General features: G+C 39.5%; 2 protein-coding genes and 1 long non-coding RNA gene across 5 annotated transcripts; 1 reads left to right on the top strand and 2 right to left on the bottom strand.

The window, feature by feature from the left end:
- The first annotated feature begins 2,377 nt into the window (after positions 1-2,377).
- On the top strand, positions 2,378-9,435 carry LOC112291447 (uncharacterized). Its single transcript, XM_024538839.3, has 10 exons — positions 2,378-2,901; positions 3,203-4,811; positions 5,137-5,515; positions 5,781-5,973; positions 6,171-6,746; positions 6,885-7,054; positions 7,192-7,417; positions 7,598-8,245; positions 8,401-8,486; positions 8,666-9,435. Exons 2-10 carry the CDS (start codon positions 3,371-3,373, stop codon positions 8,739-8,741), a joined length of 3,795 nt encoding a protein of 1,264 aa, XP_024394607.1. The 5' UTR covers positions 2,378-2,901; positions 3,203-3,370; the 3' UTR covers positions 8,742-9,435.
- A 117-nt stretch (positions 9,436-9,552) lies between these two features.
- On the bottom strand, positions 9,553-16,269 carry LOC112291448 (receptor-like serine/threonine-protein kinase ALE2). 3 transcript variants are annotated; one of them, XM_090255730.1, is made up of 10 exons: positions 15,859-16,266; positions 14,826-15,189; positions 14,224-14,728; positions 13,532-13,852; positions 13,247-13,318; positions 12,683-13,048; positions 11,833-12,117; positions 11,222-11,605; positions 10,649-10,895; positions 9,553-10,443 (listed from the first exon to the last, which is right to left on the bottom strand). In XM_090255730.1, exons 3-10 carry the CDS (start codon positions 14,300-14,302, stop codon positions 9,723-9,725), a joined length of 2,475 nt encoding a protein of 824 aa, XP_090111856.1. In that variant the 5' UTR covers positions 14,303-14,728; positions 14,826-15,189; positions 15,859-16,266; the 3' UTR covers positions 9,553-9,722. The 3 variants fall into 3 exon arrangements, with proteins under 3 accessions (XP_090111856.1, XP_024394614.1, XP_024394611.1); XM_024538846.3 differs by having other exon boundaries at positions 14,224-15,189; positions 15,859-16,269; XM_024538843.3 differs by lacking the exons at positions 14,826-15,189; positions 15,859-16,266 and having other exon boundaries at positions 13,208-13,318; positions 14,224-14,448.
- LOC149987817 (uncharacterized) lies at positions 16,027-16,560 on the bottom strand. Its single transcript, XR_016506275.1, has 2 exons — positions 16,317-16,560; positions 16,027-16,129 (listed from the first exon to the last, which is right to left on the bottom strand). It is a non-coding gene; the product is annotated as an uncharacterized LOC149987817 (long non-coding RNA).
- Between the last annotated feature and the right edge of the window lie 3,101 nt (positions 16,561-19,661).

Below are 19,661 nucleotides of genomic sequence, written 5' to 3'. Positions count from 1 at the left end.
ACATAATCTCAAACATGTATATATATATATATATATATATATATATACACATATACATGTGTGTAACATAAAATAGTTTTGATCAACTTTGAAAACATGCAAGTATGAAATATGACTGTATAAAAACATATAAACACATGTTTTTTTAATTTTTTACATCTCTCTCTCTCTCTCTCTCTCTCTCTATCTCTCTCTCTATATATATATATATTAGTAAAATAAAAAATTAAATTATTTTTTTTGTTTTGTTTTTGTTTTTGTTTTTGTTTTTTTGTAAATAGTCCTCTTATGTATCCTGGAGTTTTTATGTTTTTCTTTTAAAATTATTGCAAACATTTGTAAAAATACTTTAAGTATCACAATTCAAAAAGTTCCTTAAAATCACTTTGTTTAGTTTGGATTAATATATTGTTATTTTATTCAAGATGCATTGTGAGCTTGGAATAATACAGGATTTAAAAAAGTAAACAACATGTTTTAAGCCTTATTTAACATTGTGAAACCACAAATCAAATAATATAACATTTCAGTTCTTATTTTTGTCAGATACAGCATAGGATAATAAGACCAGCATGAAATAAAAACAAGGATTTGAAAGTTTGTTCCACACATATTTTAATGCTTTTGACTCAAGATGTATTAATAAACAATTGTGGACATGAAATCAGTCAAGTAATAGAACAGAATTTAATGCATTTTAAATATTACTTTCTTTTTTAAACTCAAAAAGTTTGCAACTAGAAGCAACTTAAAAATCATGTTGTGTTTATTTTAACCTTACTTCCTCTACATACATATATACATACATACATACATGAATAGAAAATTGTAAAATCAATCCACCCTTTCAATAAATTGACCCATCGTGTGGTGATTGTTGTGACTGTCATGCATTTCATTTTTTACAACTGTAAACCTTCAAAAACTGCTACTGGATATTAGATGAGCGCTATGGTAGGGCTTTAGTAGGACTTGAAAGAAAATTATTCTTATCAATTAAACATGCACAAAGATCACCCTAGTCACATGATGGGTTGATTTAGCTAAAGCATGGGTCAATTTAACAATTCCCTTTATATATGCATAAATTTAAGTCTATTTAAAATCAGATCAGTGTACTTTGTGCAAGAACTACTATGCAAATGATTACAAGTTTGTGCATGCAAGTGCCATGGATTTTCAACAAACTAATTATCCTTAAAAATAGAATGACAAGGAAATCAAATCCTTTCTTACTGGACCTGGCAAAATGAGTGGAAAGATTTGGTTGTATTTATTTTTTATGAATATATTAAAAACTGAATATGCATGTAAAGTTACAAGTTTAAAAACGGAATATGTATGTTGACCTTAGAGTGTAAAGTTTGATGGTGAATATGATTGTGTGTGTACTTATGTGAATGTGAATGAAAATATATATATATATATATATATATAATGAATATTCACAAAGATATGCATATTGTTTGGTTTTTATAAAATTACAATGAAAGAAGAGTTTTTTTGTCAACAATACAGAATCCAAAAATTCTCTATTCCTTTGTTCAATATTCGTGAAAAAAAATAAAAACTCTGAATAAAGTGTCTTGCAGCACAGTTTGTTGAATGTAAACGTGTAAATGTTATATTTACATATAGATACATAATCATGGAACGAGTATTAAGGAGTATTACATAAAAGTTCCATCAACATATGGTAATTATAAACCATAATGATGTATACAATAATTTAGATTTTATTCCTTGCAAATGAAATAATGATATAAATAAATACTTAAACAACAATTAAATCTTCACAAGATAATACTTACATTTATGAAAACAAGTCAAAGTGAGCAAATTGTAGTTTCTATCAAAAGCAGACATGTCTCTCGAGTAAAAAAAGTGAAAAAGTGAAAACCTATAATATTTACAAAATAATAATCACCAATGAATGAATAACAATTATGTAACTTTGAGGTATTAGTTTCACGTTTATTTAATTTTTCCTTCATGAACAAAGCACGATACAGGCTTGGGAACGCATTCGAACGAGACCTCGGACGTTCTCGAACCGCCCAGTGTCCCAGCGCGCAACCACGGCACATTCATCGTTTGGAAAATAGACGAATGAATTCATTCGTCCATAAGACGGGGTCCACCGGAAGTGTGTCCTGAATGCGCGAAGGGCGGGCACTCCCCGAAAGGCTGCGGGCAGTCGTCGAGCTCGGGATTCGAATCCAGCGGGCAGAGCGCGAATTTGTAACGAACTCGGCGATCGTCGTAGACCTCGCATCTCGTTTTTGTGTTTTGGTCCGAAAACTTTGCGCTGCTCAGATCAGGATCAGGAGAAGCAGCTTGGGTGAGGGAGCCGCAGACGTTGCTGCGTTGGTTTCGTTCATGACCTTGGCTACGGGATCAAGCCTGACGAGGAATTGTTTTTTGGTTTTCTGACTTTGTCTCCGAGTTCAGTAGAGGAAGAGCCAGCGAGAGCGAGAGAGAGAGAGAGCCTCAGGGAATTGTTATTTCGAGCTGGTTCTGCGAAGAAGCCGGATTATACAAGCAGCAGCAGCACCACCACCAGGTTCAGGGTGTCGCCGAGGTACGGGGACTATTTGTGTCACGACGTGACGAAGAGAGGATCTGATTTGAGCATGTACACGGATTGCGTGCACCTGAAGGAGAGTTGCGTTGCCGTGCAGTATCGTGGTGTTGTAGTTAGTAGAAGGCCTGCCCGAGTGCGTGAGTTTGTTGTGGTGATGCACTGCAACGGTAATTTGAGGATTCGAATTTCTTAACCTGGAGGTATTTTGAGCGGCGTGGGTGTCTTGGAGGGAACAGATTGAAGGATTTGGAGTCCTTACAATGATCATCAGTTTGGTTGTGAGGAGAAGGATTTATGCCCGCTGGTCTTTTTGCATGGTCCGTTGAGGTACATCCTAACACTGTTGTGAAATATGCTGTTAGAGCAGCGTGTTGTGGATTTGGTGACTTCGCCTTACTCGACGTCCTTAGATTCTGTTGTGTTTCATCCACGCTCTTCAAATTTGAATGCCCTTGACGCGAGGTGTGAAGTGTCTCAAATGTTCTGACGATTATGCATTCATGTTCATTTATGTTACTTCGCATTGAGTTACGATCTCCCCTTGCACAGAGAGATTTTGTTGCAGTGATTTATGCAGTAGAGTATTGCTTAATGGCGTCTCGTATTTTGACGCGCCAGGAAATTTTCTTAGCCGAAATCGTTTGCTGAAAGCAAGGAGACACGTAGAGGACGAAACTTGCTGGAGATCAAGAGGCTTTACTGGAGTTATCGACGAGGCTTCATTCCTGTAGGTCAATGATATAGTAGGTATCCGGTTTTCTAAGTTTATCTGTTAAGCCTGCGCAAATGGAGGGTATCGAAACAGATGATTTTCTTAGGGAGCTCGATAACTATAATCCCAGGCAGTTCGACTCGATGAACCCTTTGATAGACCTCACATCCGGTCGCAAGAATATCATGGGTAAATACTTGGACTTGCAAGAAGAAGAGCCGTGGCCTCTACTCGCTGAATATTTTGGGGTTGCATTGGCTTTCGCAGCGTTGGGTGCTCTTATCCGTGGTGCAAATGGGAACAGAGTGAATGCGGGTGAGAAAGATAGTCATCCCAAAATGCAAAAGATGGTTCTTCAGAACATGCTGAAAGGATCAATGGAGCGACTTCAAAACTTAGCTCGAAATGCCCAAAATCTACAGGACAGGCTCACTGAATCTACAGAGGCGGGTGAAAATCATCGGAAAGAGTGCAATCTAGAAAAGGCTAGTGTACTACAGAAATTAGCTACTGCCGAGGAAGAAGTTCGAAAATTGAAGCGTAGGAGAGCAGAGGATGCTAAAGCCAACGAGAAAGTTGTACGCATTTACGCCAATCGTGAGCATGGATGGAAGGCTGAGAGAAAGAAGCTTTGTCATGAGATTGACATTCTTAGAAAGTCCCTAATCCGTGCAGAGATCAATGGTCTTTGTAGCCCCAATGTTAGTTCGCTAAAATGCAACGAGTGTGATATTAAGAATAAACGCGTGAAAGACCTAGAGAAAGCACTGAAAGAGCAAGAGTTTGTGGCAAGAAAAATAGTAGATATTAGGAAGAAAGAGGAAGATTATCTCCAGCTTACAATAAGGTTCACTGCGGTGAAAAAAATTGCCGATGAACTGAAGGAAAGACTTAACAAGGAGCTGGCTAATTCAAAGGAGCGGGAAGCTATTCTTGATGAAGTTCGAAAGGGGCAGCAGGAGACAGAACATCGCTTAATGAAAGCTTTAGAGGATCTCGCGACATCTAAATTAAACCTTGAATCTCTACGCATTGCTACTGATGACCACTCGGCTATGGCCCAAAAGCTTTTAGATGAGTTAGCGACCATGAGGCAGGAGTCGGAAGATAAAGATGTGATGATATCCACAATGTTGGATCGAGCTACATTTGACAGAGAAGAGAAAGAGGATCTTGCTCGGGAGCTTGCGGCCGCACAGGCTGCAAAAGTAGTTGCTGAAGCAGAGTCAGGGCGGTGGAAAAGGTTAGCAGCGGAAAGGACCCGGACGAATCTCAGTGACGAAGTTCCGGATGCGGGTAGGACAGGACATCGCAGTCACCGCAGCTTGGGTAATCGATCCGAGTTAGAGAAAATTGCGGATCTTCAGCAATCTCACCTCGAGGAAGTGAACAACCTCTGCACTTTTTATAGTAGACAGGTTGAAGCTCTAGAGAAACAAGTCGAGATGTACAAAGCGAAGGCTCGAGATGCGTCTACGTTTTCCATGCCCGCTCTGTTGTCTGCAGATCTGCAAGGTACTCGTTCTCATCATTCTTTGATACCAAATTAGAACTGTGCTTGAAGTTTTACAAACTATCGGGAAACTCGTGTGAATTTCCTTGTTTTGTTTGATAGTTAATCAGGCGTTTTCGTTGCTCGATCTGTTTGGTATGGGAGTATAATTGAGTATGTAATTGAGACGACTTCGGGACATACTGCATGCGTGCATCTACGTCGAATATAGATTGTACAAGCTCTTCGTCTAAGTCCGGCCTGTATGGAGGTCATTGTTTGGAATGGTTGTATTTTGCAACCGAGAAAACTTGTATGGTGATTTCATTCAATATTATCCAATTGCAGGGCCACTTTCAGACCCGACTTGCAAAGCTTGGTTTGAAGTAGTGAAGGGGCGTTTTGCCACGCAAATAGATGAGAAGCACTGGAGTCAGATTGAGACTTTCGAAAGGCACTTGCGAGCCAAAGACGAAAGACTATCAGCTTTTAGATCGAAGTTGATAACACTGGAGTCGGAATTGGCTCAATCAAGGACGAAAGTTGATGACTTGGGTTGCAATGCGTCAACAGCTACGAATGAGCATTTAACTGAGGTTAAAATCGAGAAAAATGAAACACTTTCGGAGGACATTGTGAAGGATGATGTATGTGTGTGTTGTGAGAGAATGGGAATGACACATCAGCTGTCCATCAAGAAACTTCAAGTGGAGCTCAAAAGTGCAAAGTAAGGATTATCCTCAGTAATAGTTGGCTACCCGCAATTCACGTCTTGCGCTCGCTAATGCATTTTTATGTATCTCTAATCTCTGCCTCATTTCTACTTACGGTTTCTGGTAGTCTTTGTCACTTTTATTCTATTATTCTCTTTTAATCTTATATTTATGTTCATTTCTTTATTCCTTCTTCATCGTTGTTTTGGGTCGTTAATCACTGGAGCCTGGGCACCAAAAGTTCCTTTCCTGATCATTTGAATATTCCTCATGGGACAGGGATGAGTTGAAGACTCAGTTTGCTAAACATGAGACTACTGTTGAGAAGATGACGGAGAACGCCGAGGTAGAGCTCCGAAATAAGGATGTCCAGTTGTCAGTATTGGAAGCGAAGCTGTGCCAAGTACAATCGCAGCCCGAGGAATCAAAATCATCGAATGGAATGGCTTTGTCTGATAAATCCCAAATAAAGGTACGATAGCACCTACTGTTAATGAAGGGTTTCGTCTGAGACTGTGGTGACTAGCTTTGATTTGCACCTTTCGAAGAAAGTGGAACTTCTTGATTTAAATTACAACTTATCCAAGAGTTAGTTTTGATGCTCATTGTCGAAAATGATTGTCTTGTTTGGCAACTGGACTAATTTCATCTTTGGAAATGAACCGTTAGATATTTCTGGAGAATATTGACGAGATGCAAGCGAAGCAACCTGAAGAAGTGCTTCATAACGCAGATTCAGGAACTAAAGTTCTGAAATCCCGAGAAGATTCTCCAGAGAAGAAGCGTCTGGAAATGCGCTTTGATGAGCCTATGATTCTGATCGATAACTCCGTCTCTGATTCGGCAAAGTTGCTTTCCAAACTGAAAGATATATGCTTAAGAGAAGAGAAGCCTCCCGCTATGATAAGCTTTCATAGGAAATTAGAATTGGAAAGCTCTGATAACTTGATATTTTCAAGCGACGATTCTTGGTTAACTGCTGAACAAAGAGTAGGTGAAATGTCTTTGCAATTTATACCAACTAAGGATGTCCCTCTGCCGGAAAAGAATTCCTCTCTTATTTGCGAGGACGAGAATGTTACATCTGGGAACAACTCCATAAAATCTGAGAGTGGTAGAGACATGAATACAGTATCTGTAAACAGGAAAGGAAAGGCGGGCGCGAACAAGCAACCTTTGAGTCTTGTTGCAAGTACTTATCACGTGAACAAAAATCAAACTTTTGATAACGCCCCCTTCACGCAGGTAACAGCTACACCTTATTTTTTGTCTACATTTAGGATGGCAGTTCCGAAGTTGCTATTATCTAGCTCTGCCTTGTAGACACAAATCAGCACGGATTATTTTCGGGTTCACGACCTCACGAAAATAAATGTGATATAGGTCCCATCGAAAGTCATGATACCTGCAAATTTTGGTGGGTTTAACAAGCTCAGGGAGCATAAATCTCAGCATACTCTGTTTACCGAAATGAAAGGGCTGCAAACGACGACTGACAATCCCACGTTCATTACTCAGGATAGTGAAGTAGGATTTGCCTTGGAAGAAGAGAGGTGTGTTCTAATTTTCGTTCGCACGTTTTTGGGGGTTTGCATCAATATATCTTTGTTCAAGTTTGTAATGTCCATGTCTAATATCCTGTTTATTTTAGTCCCATTTTACTTGCTTGACCTGGAGTTGCTTTAAACAGGCAAAAGTCGCAGACCAGAGAGGATATTCATGTATTGGGATTGGCTTTGGAGGTAAGGAGGATAGAACAGCAACTTTCCAAAATGAACAAATCTATTGGAGATGCTCAAAGCCTACTTACCCGACCGGAGAAAAGTACCAAAAGTTCTGTCAAAATATCTTCTAACAAACAAGCTAGTCACTGCATGGGACTTGCAGGAAAGGTCACTCAATTGGCGAAGCAAATTGTACGTAATATCAGTCTTCCATTTCGTTGCTTGTTTGCTCTGAAATCAGTTGTTCTGTTCTGGCTACAAGTTACATTAGAAAGCTTTCGTCATTGTAAAGGACTTGCTACATTCACTGTTTAATATTTCAATGGAAGCTTCTGAGTGAACCTGATTATCTTCCAATATCTGTGCTTGCAGGGCCTGACTAGACCTCTTCGTAAACCCGCTCCAAAGTCTCAAATTGAGGTGCCGAAGTGCGCTCCAGTCGTGCTCCAGTCATCACATCTGTGTTTACGTAAAAATCCATTATTTCTACAGGAAACTACAGCTTCTGAACTTGTCTCTTTACAACTACGAGCTGAGAAAGTTGGCGAAAACCTTTCTGCAATACAGGCCAGAGTTGCCAAGGAAAACAGTTCAGATTTCTATGATCACTATAGATCTTCTACGTTTCCCAAAAGCAAATTGGTGGATACTGTTCGAACTCATCTCTCTCAAGTTCAAGGAGCGCTGCATTCGAAATTGACACAAACAGTTACTTCCAGAAAGCCACTTCTATCTTCTGCACCGAAACAATCTACTTCAACCAAAGCCTCGACACCGCATAATTTCACAATAATCAAACCAGCGACCACTCCCAAGAAAGTCAGCAGTCCAACCAAACTTCCATTGACACCTTCAACCAGGCGGGTAACTCCCACCAAACCGGTGGAATCTTCACCAAGGCGAATCACTTCGACCAAGTTGTTAACACCTTCACCGAAATCGTTCACTCCGTCCAAGCCGTTCACGCCGGCGCCAAGTGCTTACGGACAAACGGAAACGTCTCTAACCAAATCAAAACAGGTAATATTTCTATGTCTTTTTCTCTTCTAGCAGCAATTGCCCCTTTAAAAGTGGAGCTAAGTCTCGATTACCTGTAGATTCTCAACCGCACGGTGTACATTGCAGTCTATTTTAGTTTTTCACGTGTGATAACTTGCATGGATCCTGGGGTGCAGGTTCTTGCGAAAACATCAACGAAACTAGTGAAGGACGTCCATAACACCAAAGCTGCATTCGGGAGGAAAGAAACTAAGTCTTCTGTGTAAGTTTCAGACCATCTTAATTTGGGTGTAGTACACGTGTCATGGTTGTGTATTTTTTCTGAGCTTGTTTCTCAGTAACACACTTCTTGTTTCCTTCCTCAAATCAGAAAGTGATGAACTCGAACATAAGCATGAAAGGTGTCTTACATTGGCCAACAAATTGTGCGTGTCCCAACAGACATGACAAGCAGCCTCGGCAATGGGCCAGGAAAACCAGTACTCACTACGAGTTGGACTTGGAGCATTTGCGATGAGATTTAATCATAAATTTTTAGCATAATGCAGATCTCCCAGGGTGAGTTATCGTTGCACAGAGTGAGTTTTATTCAGATGTACTCAAGAGTGACATATTACATGGAAAGATGGCTTGTGGATATCACTTTTGCAGTGTGTTAAGAAACACACAACGCTTCTTATTCTTATGGGAGAAAGCGGATCAACCACATTTGAATCAACTCTTTTATGGCAGCCTTCGGCCACGAAGTGCTTCGAATATCAATCAAGGGACGCCATGGCGATGGCTATTAAGGGCGAACACCTTGCGGGGTGGTCGCACGTTAGTCGTGAGCGTAAGGAAAGCTTTTCATCATCGTCTCAGAAATGATTCTTCTATGGATTTCAATCACTTATTTTGCCGTCACTCGAAGACACCAATGGGGATTTATTCGCGACAATATCATCCTGCCCAATTTTTAAAATTAGGCAAGCGATGTGGTAACACTCAACTTTTGTTGAAGCAGGTAGTGTAAGATAAAGTTGTAATCTCAGTGGCTATAGAAATCTCATCTATTCCAACAAAAAATTTATCCCAACATGACCGCGATGTGTACTAATAGTTTGTAGGGCCTTTTTGTAATTATTCGCGTCAAGTGGCTAGTAGTAAAAATTCGTTGGTAATCAGCCATGAATTGAGGAAAAATTCTTTAAAAAAACTCTTTTCATACTTCAGATTCTCTTTATATTCCTGATTCTTCTATACTTCTTATCTCAACGAGCGTGGAACTGTAGATATTACAGTAGTACTTAAGAATGATACATTTGAGATGAAGGGATGAAGACATGGACTTGGCGAAGTTGAGTAATGGAATGGTTTGGAATGTAACTGGAACACCAATGTTTCAATTTCCGACTAGCAATGGCCTAAACATCTTTACTGTAACTCTGTCCGGAAAATGAACCACCTCGCAGTTAAATGATCTGCAGCACACAGCCACAACTAGATATTGTGAGATACTTTACGGCCATATAGATGAGTGTTCTCTAGGTCCATCACAATCACTAACTCCGACTGCTCCATGATCGTTCTTTGTGACTGCTTTCGAGCCTCTTGATCTGTACCACGCTGGTGGCTTCTGACCTGTGGAAGTTGTGAGAGGACCGGAATTGCTCTGGCGATGGAAGGAAGCAGAAAAGTGCCAAACAGATCTACCAGAATCTGATAAAACAGCCGAGGCTGACAGTGGACGCCCATTAGAATCCCTGCTTTTGTAGAGTGGCCCTGAATCATAATCACTGCTGAGGAAGGATGAGTTCGGAAGAAACCGTGCTCGGGGATCATTACAGACCCCGAGTTTGGTTTGGTCCGGAGAATAATCGATCGGATGGGAACCACTGGCATCTGAGTCATCGTATACAAGTTTTAGAGCTTGAACGACTTCACCCATGAAAGGCCTGTGTGATACTTCAGGCTGCACACACATGGAAGCAATAGCAGCGACCTTGGCGTAGTTGTCAAATGGAAAATCACCCTTAAGGTCTGGATCCATCAGCATCTCCAACCCTTCTTTAGATGATAGCAGCGGACGCGCCCAAGTGACCAAATTCTGCTGCCCTTCTGGGTTGTTCCTGTTAACTGGCATCCTCCCCGAAAGAAGTTCAAGTAGGACCACCCCATAGCTGTATACGTCGCTCTTTACAAGAAGGTGGCCCGTCATCGCATATTCAGGTGCTACATACCTGCATTATCGATTCAATTTGTCACTTTGGTCCGACAAGCAAAAAATATCTTGGTCCGTTTTACTATGTAAAGCTACAAAGTGGACTCATAACTACTGGTAAGACAGCGGTCAGCTCAATCTTAGGACATATCATGAATTTTTAGATGATGCTCATTATGAATTTACCTTCTTTCTACAAAAACCACAATCAGTATTGAACTCACCCAAAAGTGCCCATCACACGAGTAGATATGTGCTGACTGTTTCCTCCTTCAGCAGCTGCCTTAGCAAGACCAAAATCAGACACTTTAGGAGTGTAGTCCATCTCCAGTAAAATATTGCTAGCTTTGAAGTCTCTATGTATCACCCTCGGATTCGAATCCTCGTGAAGGTAAGCTAGTCCTCTCGCTGCTCCTAGTGCAATTTTCAGTCTAGCCTCCCAATTAAGTGGAGCATTGAATTTATCTATACCTGCAAATTAGTCCGGTAATTAAATTAGCAAACTTTTTCAATTGTTCATGAATTGCGGAATCCAATATCAGGAAGGAACCAACTAAGATGAGATGGCAGCAATATCAAAGAAGTTACTAAGAATTAATAGTAAAACTCAAATACGTTCACTTCGAAGATGTCTTCCTCAAAAGTATTATACTGGTGGTCATTAACTTCCGTCGGACTAAACACTTGAACATTCTCGAACCTGGTGACATTATCTGAAATGAAAAAGTAACTCAGAAAGATTTCAATAGAACTTGGCTCACAAATACATCCAGCCACCATGAAAATAAAGCGCTCACCATGTAAATGCGACTCAACGCTCCCATTGGGGATGAGCTCATAAACTAAGCACCGCATCTCCTCTACACATATTCCAACGAGTTTAACGAGGTTTCGATGATGCAATCTACTCAGCATCTCAACTTCGGCAACAAATTCTCTACCTCCTTGCTGATCTCCACGAGTCAAGACTTTCACAGCTACATGTGTTCCGTCATCCAATCTACCCTGAAAAACTGTTCCAAATCCTCCCTGTCCAACAATATTCCCAGGCTTAAAGTTCTCAGTTGCTCTACTGAGTTCTTCTATGGAGAAACACTTAGCAGTTCCTGTGTACACTGGAATGCTTGCTTCGCCTGAGACTGATGCTGATTGAAAGCTTCCAGACACCACAGAGACTCCACCTGTAAATGTAAAGAGATCACATTGTATTTGTGGTGCTAGGCATCAAAAAAGAAAAATTCTGCGGGTGAATTTAGTATCAAGCAACTTTCAACAGGCAGGCACACATTTCCATTGGTTTCATCGTCTTCCGGTTACCTTGTTAAAGCCTACAACAACGTATGCTTGCGGAGAGGGAGAAGAGATTACTGACTGATTTCTGTTCTAAGTTCGAAAGACATAAAATTACCTGAGCGAGTTGATCGTCTAGGGGCAGATGGATGAGTGAGTTCTGCAGCCTTTTCAAAAGCTTGAACGCGGCCATTGCACTTCAGCATCGTCATCCAAATTACACCAAGGCAAATTACTGCACTCATCGTCGATGCCAGAGCAATCACAGCAATTTTTGCACCACTCATCTTGTGGCTAACATTGTTAAGATCGACTCCGATCGGTCGTTGCGCAGCGCCTCCACTACTAATTGGGGGAAGTCCAGTTTCAGGTTCGGCTTGAGAAGGTGGAGAGGGAGGAAGGCCTAATATGAGAATCAAAGAGACCAGATTGGGACGATAAGAAAAAAAAGCTAGACAGAGAAAAAGTTGAAGACTTTCAAACAACGGTGAAAATATCAAAAAGTGTACTAGGAAATGAACGTAAACTCTAAAATTTACTCGTATTCCAAAAATAGAAACTACAACTGCAGATCAGTGAATCTTCCGATAACCAATTAGATGAGTAAAACTCCCTGTGCTACCCACCTTACAAAACATCTTACATCATATTGACACTTAAACGCCATCAATTATTTGGAATGCCACATTTGTTGTAACGACAGCTTTTTGGCACCTAGCTGAAGTTGAGGACAACCATTCAAAACCTATTATCTACTTCGAGAGTAGACTTCCAATTCCATAAGACACCGTTATTTCGGCATTGTATAAGTTTCGACCATATCAAACTTGGAATTCGTTCAAGTTCTTGTAGAAAGAAACAAAACTTTGAATCCGAGGAAACGCCAACTTGATAATAATACGAATACAGACACCTGAAAAATACTGATACATCAAATTATATCCACCGAACGTTTCTGATGCAGTTACCTGGATAACGCACCAAGATGACCAGATAACGGCCAAAAAGGGTCTCGTTTAGTTTCAGCCTATGTTCCCAAATTTGTGAAGCTAGAAGCCCTGCAAACGTGTTGTCAAAAGACATAGCCAAAGGTACAAACTGGGCAGTCACATCCGTATTGTCCTGGAATTGCTCAACTGCATTCGCACCCATTATTCGAACTTGACTTGGCTGTAGGAATAAGCTCTCAGCAAGTTCCTTAGCTAGTTCTGCCACCAAAGGAAAAAGTTTCTCAAGGCTGATGGCTAATTGAAATCGTGCAGTCATTGGTACAACACACCCACAGGGGGCACCTGCAGGTGCACTGGTATAGCCGTCTTCACATTCTTTACAATCTGTGGGATGTAAACAGAAGCACATGTCATCACTTCAGTCTATAGGGAAAATCACATCCTCACGTCGATCACCAAGATTGAGTCACAGAATTGTAATGAGCATTGTACATTTGAAGATCTGAAATAGTGCCGATGAACACATTGTTCACTCCAGCTTACCCAGCGCATGAGTATGATTTCTTCTGTAGCTATCTGTACCTTGGGAATTCTTTGGTGTCGGAGCATAGACAATTGGTGGCACTGGGGCAAAAACCGGGGCAGGAGCAGGTGCTGTTCAATCAACATCCTGATAAGTAAAACAGCTATATTTTTAAACGAAAAAGTAAAGAGGTAGGCAATTGCAGGACATCACAGTTACAGAAAGAACTTCAAAATATTCAGCGTCAGTTGAAACCAGGAATAAGTCCAGATTGAAAAGAGAATTATCTACTAAGGAAGGTCTTCAGACTACGTAGTAATTTCATTTTGCAATCCCCATCTAACCTCTGTGGCTGTGATGATGATGCCCTCTTGTTCTGGGAGAAGGGGCTGGTGCAGCTACTACCGGTTGCCTGAATCTTGTGCGATTAAGACGAGAAGGGCTTCCAGGAGAAGTTGATACCAAAGAATCTAACAGTTGCAGCTTCAAAACGTGGGGTGCCAAAGCAGGTTGCAGATCTAGAACTCTAGATGCCCGAAGTGGACGTATCACTAAATTACTAGAGGGCAGCTTGTCGGAAGATGGGAAGCTGGAAGTATCAAACCCTGACTTCTGGGTTGGAAGAACTCGAGGAAGGGGTTCATCCGTTGTAAGGCATGGCAAAGCTGTTGTAAAACGCAAAATATAAGATAAGTTAGTCACATGTACAACAGATATACTTAAATTAAGCAATGTATATTTTTATGCCAGTCTACAATATGCCAGAGTGAGCATCTTCATGAGAGAGAACTTTCAGACGATATCATGAACAAAGTATCAACGATGAGGTTACACCAGACACCATTTGTTAATAAGGACCTTCCTTATTAACTCGAGATTCTTCTTTGTGCTGTAGGATGGATAAGCATCTGTTCTGCCGTTAAAACCATCAACTTCCACTCCCAAGTGCAACCAAAGAAAGGACGATGGATGAATGCATGATGCCAGATGATTTATGAAATGAAGGAAGAAGAGAATGGTGCAGATGACACCATACCATGGCCAAGCCAGAAAATTTCGGTAACCACAAGCAACACAATAACCAACCCTGCAATTGTGCAGGCATTGCAACGCATGGTGGATTTCACCAGTCTTCAAAAGATCCCTCTTGACACTCCTGCGCTATAATTCCCATTCGTTTTGTCGAGGAGAACAAAGATAACACAGGCCGTGTTTGAAACAGCAAATCTTCACATTTTCGATTGCGCCACAAATTTCGCATTAACTTCATCAAGCCGAGTCAATGCCTTTCTTCATCTTCCAAAAAATCTATTCCTTCCAAAGTAGACGTACGCGACTGAAATTGGATTCTTAGCTTTCACGATCAAAAATATGGCACAAATCAAATGCACCAGCTTCATCCGTCAGCTAAGTCGAGGAACTGTTCGACAGACTTCTCTTTCTTGTAAGAATCTTCATCATTTCTCTAGAAAAGCACGGCAAACCTCCAGTTGGAGAGGTTTGAAACATCTTGCTGTCACAACTACTCGAAAATTCCTGTGCTGAAAGCCATAGAGCATTAAATTAAGAAGAGCATTCTAATGAAGATTAGCACAATCCTCCCCCAATCCCTCAAAATAATTGTTTAGAGTATCTCACCCGAAAATGTCAATGACCTAAGACAACTTTCCGTCCTCAATCCTATCGTCTGAAAAATCGAATCAAGTATGGCCAGAAATATCTTGAAAATCCAAATTTCAGACAGTCGCTGCAACTTTAAATCTCAAAATTTTCTTGGCGGCGATTGAACCAAACTCTTGGACAAGGTCAGTGACCTGAACCAAAGTCCAAGTCCGATGGCACAGCTGATTGACCTCTTGATGTGATATGACATGTACTTTCAGTTTCATGTGAAGCAGGGATCAGCACTCGTAAACCTTAAGGAATAGCTGCTAAGTCAAAAAATCGAAAGTGCCGATGATTTCAGGAAAAGAATCAAAGTACGGTAGCCTCGCAATAATACCTGCAGGATGGAAATTTGGCCATACTGTCAAAAATGTCTCAGCCTACGAGTATTTCAATTTAGTTGAACCATGAACTTGCTTCATAGTAACGCAAAGTTTATAGACGAATTTACTCATCATATGAATATCTCATACTCAGTTAAAAAAATGTCAAGGCTCAGAACTGCCAGTGCCAAGTAGGAGCTAAACCTTATTTAGACTGAATAGACATGCAGACTATGTCAACATGATAGTGAGCTGCTACTGGCTGGTTGTGGAATACAATCGATCATCACGCACAGACAGGGGATGACTGGACTCTGGAAGCGGAGCGAGCACTTGTATGGTGTCACGCGAGCAATGGGATGTAAGCTAGAAACTCCGGGCCCGACCAAATTAACTTGAGCATTCATTCGTGTACACAATGCCTTCTAGCTTTCCGAGGTTGCCTGCACTAGGGGAGCTCATTCTCTAAAACTCTCAGTAACACCTCATTATTAGCCTTTCATCCTCTCTCCTTCTTACAGTTAACGAAGCACATCGAACCCTGACCAATTATCGAACCTAAGAATAATCAAACCTGGCGAGGTATTCTCTCTACGCCGTTTCACCAACAGACCCTGAAACCTCCTTCCCAATCAAAGACACACGCAAACACAGAAACCTTATGCACGGAGAACGCAGCTTACCTTCCACAACGAACCAACTGCATTGCAACGCCCTCGCCCTACTTGTCCCCACCCAAGTATTGCAAGCACGGAGACGACCCCAGGAGAACCTCCTGCTTCAGTCAACAACTCAAACGAGGATACGAAAAACTAGCCACCTTGTCGCAGCACTCCTTTGGCAGCTTCAAAACGTCCTTACTTCAAGTAGATTTAAGCTCTCAGTCCAGCCGCAATCGGCGTGTTCCTTAAGCCCTTAAGCCCCTCGACTCCATCCTCCTAATCCTTCTTCTCCCTTCGATAAACCACAGGAAACTACAGCATGAACGCGATTATCACACTCGCCACACATAGCTCCTCCTCGACAGCACAACCAATGTCAGTACTAGAAACGAATGACTACACCCATGGAGCCGTCAGAAGTACCAGAGAAAGAGCAACAGCAGAGGAGGAGAAGAAAGAGGACGTAGGCTTAAGCTTACAGTGCAACAGCGAGCGAGGGAGCAGGACCAGGCGGGCGAGACGACGAAGACGACGACAACGATGACGTGAGGAAGGGGCACCAAGCTGAGACGAAACTTGAACATACGAACGGAACCGAGCCGAACGGAAATTTCCGAATGTCTTGTGTTTTGCTGTCTGAGGTTGCAGGCCTTCATCTGATCATCTTTGGGAGCGCGTTGCCGTGGAGCCTCCATCACCGCGCCTTCCTTTTCCTCCTCCTATACCCGTCTCCTCGACGCGAAAGGGCACCTCGTGGCCGTGCCCGGCTCGGCCCGGCCCGGTGAGATTCTTTGCCTTGTAGGGTCTTCTTATATTATATCCTAATTAAAAATTTGCACTAATGGTTATAAATCAACCCTTATTACTAATGGGTGTTAATTTTTACTTTATTTTTAGGTATATTATTGTATGTGTGTGTATATCTACATGTGATTATCCTTTCTGATAACCCAATGACACTATTTAAAATAATTAAATTGATTTAGGATTCTTCACATGATTTTTATTTTTTTTAACTATAAAATTATAATTTAAAAAATAAATTAATTTAATTAAATCAGTTATTATTATTTTTTTTTTACACCATTTAAAAAATATGACTATCATGTAATATGGCATTGGATGCCAAATTCTATTAAATGTATGTAGTTTAGTTTGGTTAGTGGATTTTCATCCATTGATAGTTTTTCCATTAGTTAACTTGTTCATGTCAATTAGTGTTTGAGTACTTAAGTAGAAAAAAATCCTTGACTTGACATTCTTGTCAAGTCAAGTCTTATGAGTGATTTTGAAGTAAAAGAAGTTGTTGTAAGGATTTGTTTAGCTATGATGTTTTAGTCATCTTAATAAAGCTTTAGGGTTTCTCTTATTTTTACTTTTTTACTCTTAAATTCCCTCTTTGTGGTGTAAGAAATACATTGATTTAATTTGGTGTAGATTTCTAATCTTTTACTTGACAAGAATCTCTCTTTTTCTTCAATTTGTAATATAGCAAGTTAGAATGAAGTAGATTAAAAAAATAAAAATAAAAATAAAAATAAATAAATTTTGATTTATTTTTGCTTTTAGGTTTTGGATATTGCTAAGCGCCAAAACCAACTGATCTGCTATAGTAGTATTACGTCAAAATACGCTATGGTACAAGAGTGGAAGTTTGGAGTGTTGTGATGGAACTGAAGTCACTGGGTGGCGTGCATCAAAGTAAGGTTGCAAAGTTGCATAAGAAGGTCATAGAAGAGGCATATAGATTGTATAGATTGATTACAAAGAATAATGCAAGGCAGTATTAAAATCACGAGGCAATAATATTGAGAGGTGATAAGGTAGAGCTGTGAAGGCACAATGTTGATTTTTATTTTATTTTATTTTATTTTTTTTGGAGCTCATTTTAGTCACAGTTTTATTTATTCTTTTATTTTTTTTAATTTTTTACAAGACTTGTTGTAGGACTTGCTTTAATCACAACAAGACATTGCATTGGTGGTTTTTGACATTAGAAGCAACTTTAGAGTTGCTTAGCAAGGCGCTTTGTGCTTAGTGATGCAACATAAGAATTTGGTATGAGTTCTAAGAAAATAACAAGCATTGCAATTGCAATCAACAACTAATGGCATACTTTTGTGGCTCATGGTATGAAGCCATGGCCTCGAGTGAATATAGTAAAAAGATCCACAATCAAAGGCTCTTTGTGAACAAAAAATGGACAATGATAGAGATGCACACTGACAAGATCCTCACAATCATAGGACCATGGTAAAAAGTCTATAGTCACCGACCTTGTTACATGATAATAAGACATTAAAAAACACATTATCTATAATTCTTAAGTGTCAATTTTGGAAGTTCACTCCAAATGCATATGGAATCTAAATTTGATTATTTTTGAGTAAATTTTATATAAAAGAGGGCCAAAAAATTTATTAACATGCTCAATTTTTGCAGTGGAGGACATTTGAAGCATTAAAGTGGCATTTACTAAATGTCAATTGCTTTCTTAATAAATTTTTGATTTGCTCTTACTTCTCCATATTTCATTTTATTATCTTTTATTATCAAAGATTCTATAATTTGTGTCTATTAAGCATAGGAGGGTGCTGATTGCTCTAATTTATTTTTGATTTTTTCTTATGTGTTATTGACAATGAGGATCTAGTGTAGATTTTTGGATTTTATTTTTGATACCTTCTCCTAGTTACAAGTATTATTTCCGAAGAATTTTTGTAGTTACTTCATTTTGTATTTGTACTAGTTTATATTAATAGGCATACTATAAAGATAAAGTTGGGTTGATGGCCAATGAGATCCTTTTGTTTATGGACATGTTGAATTTGTAGTGATCTAGAGGTGATTGCTAGTAAATTCTACAGCTTGGTAGTTTTGTAGGCGTAGGTTGGAATAATTTTTTTTTTTCTAAAAAATTATATATTTGGTGCATGAAGACAAATGGTGGATGGAGTTACTACAAGTGCTCAAAAAATAGCTAGAAATATGGCATCTATAATAAGTGAGATACTAGAACTTCTATTTGGCCATCCAAGTAATTGTAGAGATCTTAATACCTATATGCAATTACCTTTATCTTTTTGCCTTATAGATGTTAATTGTGTAGAAAAGCCTTCTATTCTAATTTCAACATAAGATAAAGATACTAGTGTTAAAAACACAATACATACTTTGATACATAAAGTATTAAATATGTCTATATTTTTTAGTATTGACTTATTGGCTTCAAAATTTAAACTAGTAGAAATCTTTTAATTAACTAATAAAATGTTAGAAGGCAAAGTATCTATGCCATTATTAGAGAAGGCTCAAGTAGTAACAAAACCTTCAATACAAGAGGATTTATCTAAGTTACAAGTAAAACTTACAACTAAAGCTATTAACATATTTAATAAAGGTTACTTAAAGGCCATAAATATAAATTCTTTAAGTAAGGTACCATTGGCTATAGAGGTAGTATTTTTATCTGATGTTGTTACTAAAATTGCTTGAAAACATCAAAATTTATGTCTTTTAGTTGTACAATTAGTTAAAAAAAATAATATGTTGGTTGTTAGTTGTATTAGTATCAATACTACTTGTGATATATCTTTGCACATTATACTAGATTTTGAGACTCAGCTAATTATGATTAACAAACGGCTTGCTCAAAAATTAGGTCTTATTTCTACAAACCTAGAATCTTATCCTTTCACCATTGTTACTTTAGTAGGAGGCACAGAGCAAGCTATTGTCTATACTAAGAACCGTTTGTAATTAATATTTTGCACTAAATTTGATCTACTTTATTCACACTTCTCTCTAAATTAAACAACGATTAA

The sequence above is a fragment of the Physcomitrium patens genome, chromosome 14 (assembly GCF_059467195.1).
Source record: "Physcomitrium patens ecotype Gransden chromosome 14, ASM5946719v1, whole genome shotgun sequence".
Taxonomy (NCBI): Eukaryota; Viridiplantae; Streptophyta; class Bryopsida; order Funariales; family Funariaceae; genus Physcomitrium; species Physcomitrium patens.
This window is presented reverse-complemented; position numbering and strand designations above follow the sequence as displayed.